The following is a 6,000-nucleotide window of genomic DNA, read 5'->3' as shown; positions in this document are numbered from 1 at the left end:
GGAGATATGCTTGGACAATCACATCACCGTTCTGAGTCTGTTTTCTTATCCGTGACATAAAATCCATGAAACCTGCACCTATTCCACTGGGTCATTCTAAGAATTATCTGTGGTGGGTGAGAGCATGCGGGTAAGCGTGCGTGGTGTGTGTGTGTGTGTGTGTGTGTGTGTGAAAACAGAACCAGATGCAATGACTGTCACACGCACATCAAACAAGGTCCCTAGTCCGAATGGAAAGAGATCTGCCAAGAGTAATCCCATGTAACACGTGAGAGAAGTGAGACACTCCAGTGTCCAGGGAACTGGACAGACACAGCGTAGAAGGGTCTGCGGGTGGTCGGGTGTTTCACAGCAAACCCCCTGGGTCTTCCCCGCCTGCGCCTTTTCCTCGGAAGCCCCGCCTCCCCAGCGGCGCGCGCAGTACCAAGGCCCCGCCCCCGGCCCGCTGCATCTCGCGGGATCTCGTGAGTACGGCCGGGTCAGGTGCAGTCATGGAGGCAGAGGAAGCAGATGTGGATGTGGAAGGAGATGTGCAGGCGGCTGCACAGCCGGGGTGAGGCGCTGAGCGGGTTGCTGCGGGCCGGGCGGTGCTAGGCGAGGGCTGGACGATGCGATCGTAGGGGCTGCGTCGGGACTCGGGCTGCTCCTGACCGGAAGTCGGCTGGGTCTGCGGATCGGGGCGTGGACCGAGCGTCCCGACCCGACTGTTTTTAGTTGCTTCCCGGAATGCAGTGGCCGTGTTCCAGTTCGGATTCCTTCCTGCATTCGCTTTGTCTCGGGCTCCTCACAGCGACTTGAACACGGGCATCTGGTCCACAGGACCTGACTTCGTAGGCATTTAGTTCTGCGTCAGCAAGCGACCTTGGTCAAGTCGTTTGATTTCTTCTTCGCAGAGAAAGTTGTGAAAACTTGCGGAAAGGCAGTTTTCAAGGGGGTCCAGATTTCATAGTTGGACAGTTCTGGTTTTCCTTCTGCAGTCGCTCTTTCTGTTTACTGTCACTGTGACCCCTGTCAAGGCATTTGAGCCTCTGCTCGCTTGCTTGAAAACTAAAGAATCACGTGTCAATCATACTGTTGGAGCATCGAGGACGTAATCGAGAAGGATGCTTTAGCATACTTTAGATGCCTGACAGTGTTTTTTACTGTCTTAGAGATAATACAGTGAAGATCCAGTGAGGGATGTTAAACACCAGTGCCTGCAGGACGGGCTGTGTGGTTTTAAACTGAACCTGCTTTGACACCTTACTTTAGGAGTAAGAATTATCCCTCCTTTTAAGTAACGGGAACCAGAATGGGAGCTAAGGTAGAAGCCAGAAGACCTGAGTTGTAAATGCAGCCAATTACATTATTCGTATCTTGTCAGCAACTTTGTTCGAACTCTTTTGAAGTATATGCTTTTACTAATATTGGTCTGGTTTTGGTCCATATAGTGGCTGGTATAATCCATCTGACTGGAGAGCTGCTTGATTGTATAGAGTACCGGCTTTCCCAATGAGTTACCAAAATAAGGAGCATTTACACATGTCCTGTGAACTCTTAAAGCATTTAAGAGTTACGTAAGGGGTAGTTAAGTTCATATGATTATTTTTCTCTGGAGCTCTTGTGAAGAGCCCGAGATAACAGCAATTCTTCACACTGGTGTAATCATTCAGTTTTAAACAAGTGCTTGTGAGTTTGTGGTTTTTAACTTTTGTAAGTCAGTGAGCTAAGTGGGTAGGGACAGTTGTTTGAAATTCACGAAGGAATGAATTCGTCTCTGGTTCAGACAGCATTACCTAAGAACGTTGGCTCTATGCCTTTTTTCGTAGATTTATCTTAACTTTTCTGGTTGGGTTTCGTTTGTCTCCCTTTTTCTTTGTTGTACCGTTTTCTTGGCAAGGGTCTATTGGTGGCATTTGTAATGTTAACCTTATGTGTTAGGACTGAAACCCAGGACAAATGGCTGAGGTGCCCATTTAACATAGATCCTCCCAGCATCCCTAAGTCCTTACCTGTTACAGGGTATGGGTATGGCTGGCATACCCTGTGCCATACCCTAAATTTTTCCAGCCCTGGGCCTGGACTTTCCTGACCCCAAATACCCTTCCCTATATAATCCAGCCATTTTGGTCAACTGGCCCTTTTGGTCTAGCCTTTACTCTCTTGGTCATTCTCTTGGTCAGTGTCTCCTCTCCCTTCTCCCCTTCGTCTCCTCCCATGGCTCTACTTGGGGTCATCTGGACTCTCCTAGATGTCCCTGCCTCTGCCCATATTCTCCCTTTTATCTATAGTAGACTTTCTCCTCCACCGTACCGAGGAACAGTTATGTTCTTCCTTTTCTGTTTATTTTTCCTGATTGATCATTCAAGCAGGGTTATGAAGGTTCCTGATGTCAGCCTCTGCTTAAGGAGCATCATTGATGTTATTACCGGTGGAATGGTGCCCTGTGATGCTGGAGTTAGAATCATCTTGAGTTGAGCATGACCGGTGCCCTTGAGGTGTGCTGTTATAGAGGACAGTAGCGTTTAAGGAGCTCTTGGGGATTAGCTTGAAACATACTGCTTTTAAGCACATATTGAAAGCTAGGTACAAAAATGGAACACTGCATTTTGGTTTTCCTTCAACTGTTATTTCTTCTCACCTTCCTTTTCTGTATGCTTTTAAAGACCTTGTTGGTGAAAGGTATGCTTGCTGCCATACCCAGTGATATCTCCAAGCCTGGCATCTCTACTGACTAAATTTCTGTGAGGTTCTTTTGCTGCCCTGCCATTCTGATGCAGTTCCTTAAGTTCTACCTATATTTGCTTTCCCCAGGCTTTCATTGGTCCACCTCCTTCTGAGCTCCAGACCAGGACTCTAGTTTCACGTGCAGTACCTCAGCGGCTTCCTCTTTTTTTTTTTTCTTTTTTCTTTTTTTGGATTTTCGAGACAGGATTTCTCCGTAGCTTTTTGGTTCCTGTCCCGGAACTAGCTCTTGTAGACCAGGCTGGCTTCGAACTCACAGAGATCCGCCTGCCTCTGCCTCCCGACCACCACCGCCCAGCCGCAGCTTCCTCTTTAAGACCGTCTCTGATGTCCCTGTTGAATACGTGGCAGCAGCATCCAGCCAGTCCAAGAGCACAGACCTGTACTCCCTCCCCTTTTGCCATTTTTCTACTCCCCCATCTGGTCAGGATTTAAAGGCCCATTGATATTAAGGATTATCCCAAATGAAACTTCTTGCTCATACTGCTTTTTTTTTTTTGATACAAGTTGTTGCTGTGTTTCTCTAGTATTTTTTATAATTCTCTACCACTATTCTTCTTAGTCCCTTTTCATTCTAAAGTTAAATCTTTTTTACATCCAAATCTGATTTTTACCTTCAGTTTCCAATTGCTTTTAAGGCAAAGTTTTTTTGTTGTTTGTTTGTTTGTTTTATTGTGTCATTTTGTTTTGTTTGAGCCAGGTTCTCATATAGCTCAGACTGACCTTGCTATGTGTTAGACTCCTGATCCTCCTGCCTCTACCTTCTAAATTCTGGAATTACAGTTAAGTATCATCATGCCGGGATAGTTTTGTGGTAAAGTACTTATTCCTTAACTGTTACAGATCTCTGGTCCATTACCCACCCAACTGCCTTGTTTACTCATTCCCTCAATTGCTGATTATATTCTGTATGTCGCTCCCTGAGCATATATAGCAATGTGAAAATGAAATTCCTGCTCTCATAAAACTCTTAATTCTTGTTGGGTGGAACAAACAGTAAACCTTATGTGTGTGTTTAGTAAATGGACAAGGGTGAAGGAAGATGATTGGATGGCTTGCCAGTTTTATTCTCATGCACTGACCCGGTAAGGGTCTTAAGGTGTGAAACCAATGGGCCCTTAGAACAGAGAGTGGAAACAATGGCAGAAAGGGCCAGGCTGAATTGGATCATTTGGACCACTAGAGAGATTGAAGTTTCAGAGGCTAAGAGGGAAATGAAGCCTGCCAGATGTGAGAGGAAAGGTTATTGTAAGCTGAACCATGTAAAGGAGATTCAGGTAGGCGTTCAGATACATACATCAGCGTGTGAATGAGGCTAATCCTTACTGTAGTATGCTATATGAAAAGGTTTCTGCAAAGGCCCACCTGTTGCACTCTTGGTAGACCTAGTTGTGCAAAGGTTTTTTTCTACTGACACAGCCATAGAAGCCTTTATTAGTCTCTTTGAAATCACAGTTGACATGAGTTTAGAGCTGTTTGTTGTCAGTAGTTGAGAGAAATTGCTTTCAGTTCATAGAGTGTCTTATTACTAGGTTAGATCAGGAAAAAGTCAATAATTTTACTAGGAAACATAAATTTAATGTTTGCCTGTTGTGTGCTTGAAGTTGATTACGCCATACCTTGAGACCCTCCAAACCCGACTGTCCCGTCTTCTTGTAAGTGAACCACGTATTGTACTTATTTCAGTGAAAAAGAAAATGACAGAATTAGTAAACTTTGATCTCTCGTGGATACAGAAATCTTCTAAATCAAATTACTTTTAAATTAAGTTGTTGCTTAATTCCTTTAGTACCTTTTATTTTAGTTCTTACGTCTAGTTTTGTTTGTTTTTCATTTTGAGGGTGGTCGGGTTTGTGGCTTTGATAGTTCTAACAGATGTAGCTATAGAGTTGTGTGCATGTGTATACTTGTCTCTTGGCCTCAGCATGCACTGGCTTTTGTGCTTGCATCATAGCTTCCCCGCACAGGTTTACAAGGTAGAGCAGGTACTGTTGGAGTGTTCCGTCTTTGATAAAGAGGGGAAGGTGTTTGCTTAGCATCAACAATGGCCAGCCCTATCCTGTGTGAGTTATAGTTGTAAATGAATATAATATCGCTCTTCTATTAATTTTTATATTTATTACAGAAATGATGAAAACACAGCATCCGTCTTTCAAGATCACTATCTTGATTCAACATGGGGAAGGGAGAATGGCTGTCTTGTAAGTATGCTGTCAGGTGACTTAACACTGCACTTATTGTCCAGAGTGCCCTTTTTCCTTTCCTGAGTACTAATTCTCCACAATTCCATAGGTAGTATATAGAAACACTTCCTTTAAAAAATAGAGAAGCCTTTTTTTTTTTCAACTAGGGAAAAACCGATCTCTTGAGAAATAAGTTCAGATTGATTTGATTAGGTATAAATCTCTATCACACACCTCACACTTGTCAGCTTTGATTTCTGCAGGGGAAAGATGGGCATAACCACAGGGTCACGGCTTCATTAGCAGCAACTGCGCACTCGCCATGCCAGACAGTAGGGCAGGTTAAAGTGCTTCAAGGTAGATGTGACTTTGCTCTCATGGAATCTATAGACAAAACAGGATCCTGGCAGTAAATCGGCAGACAAACCCTTTGTAGATTATGAAAGAAATAAGCAGTGTTGACTGAGTTAGTAGAGTGGGGGAATGCTTGAGGAAAAGTCAATAAAGGACACTGAGAAGGTGACATTTAAGTTGAAATGTAATGGGGAAAGTGACTGGACAGATGAAGACTTATAAAAACTGACATGCTCGGCAGAAGGAATAGCAAGTGTGGAAGCACTGGCTTATGCTCATGGGTTTCAATTTTGTCTAACTGCGATGTCATTGAAATATTTCTATAACTTTCAGTACACACTAGTGGATTCATTTTTGTCAAATATGCTTTGGGTGCTGTGGTGAAGAACAGTGGGGGAAGCAAGAGTAGAAACAGAGGAACTGGCGAGGAACCATTTGCAATAATGCAAGCCAGATATTAGTGGCTTGGTCCTGTGTGTTCCAGTAGAGGTGTAATTGAACCACTTTGAATTAGATTTTAAAGGCAGAGCTATCTAGTAGATTGCATATGGAGATGGAAGAGAAACAAAAGAATCCATAATGATTCTTAGCTGTTTAAGTGGTTGACGGTGCTCTTGGCAAAGTTGGAAAGACAGGTGGACACAGGTGATACTGGATTCTGTTTTGTATATGTTTCATTTGAAAAGCCGGTTAGACCATCCAAAGGTCTTGTGTGGGATAGTGACTAGAATAGTCTGGA

At 43.8% G+C, this 6,000-nt stretch overlaps 1 protein-coding gene across 5 annotated transcripts in view; it reads left to right on the top strand.

Moving 5' to 3' along the window:
• Positions 1-459: 459 nt before the first annotated feature.
• Positions 460-6,000, top strand: part of Mysm1 (Myb like, SWIRM and MPN domains 1) — a 39,256-nt gene continuing 33,715 nt past the window's right edge. For all 5 annotated transcript variants that reach the window (XM_013348261.2, XM_026781954.1, XM_026781953.1 and 2 more), the window contains exons 1-2: positions 460-553; positions 4,850-4,925. In XM_013348261.2, coding sequence (XP_013203715.1) covers positions 492-553; positions 4,850-4,925 — 138 coding nt within the window. In that variant the 5' untranslated portion in view covers positions 460-491. The remainder of the gene's footprint in view (positions 554-4,849; positions 4,926-6,000) is intronic.

This window comes from Microtus ochrogaster, chromosome 10 (assembly GCF_000317375.1).
Source record: "Microtus ochrogaster isolate Prairie Vole_2 chromosome 10, MicOch1.0, whole genome shotgun sequence".
In the NCBI taxonomy this organism is placed as follows: domain Eukaryota; kingdom Metazoa; phylum Chordata; class Mammalia; order Rodentia; family Cricetidae; genus Microtus; species Microtus ochrogaster.
This window is presented reverse-complemented; position numbering and strand designations above follow the sequence as displayed.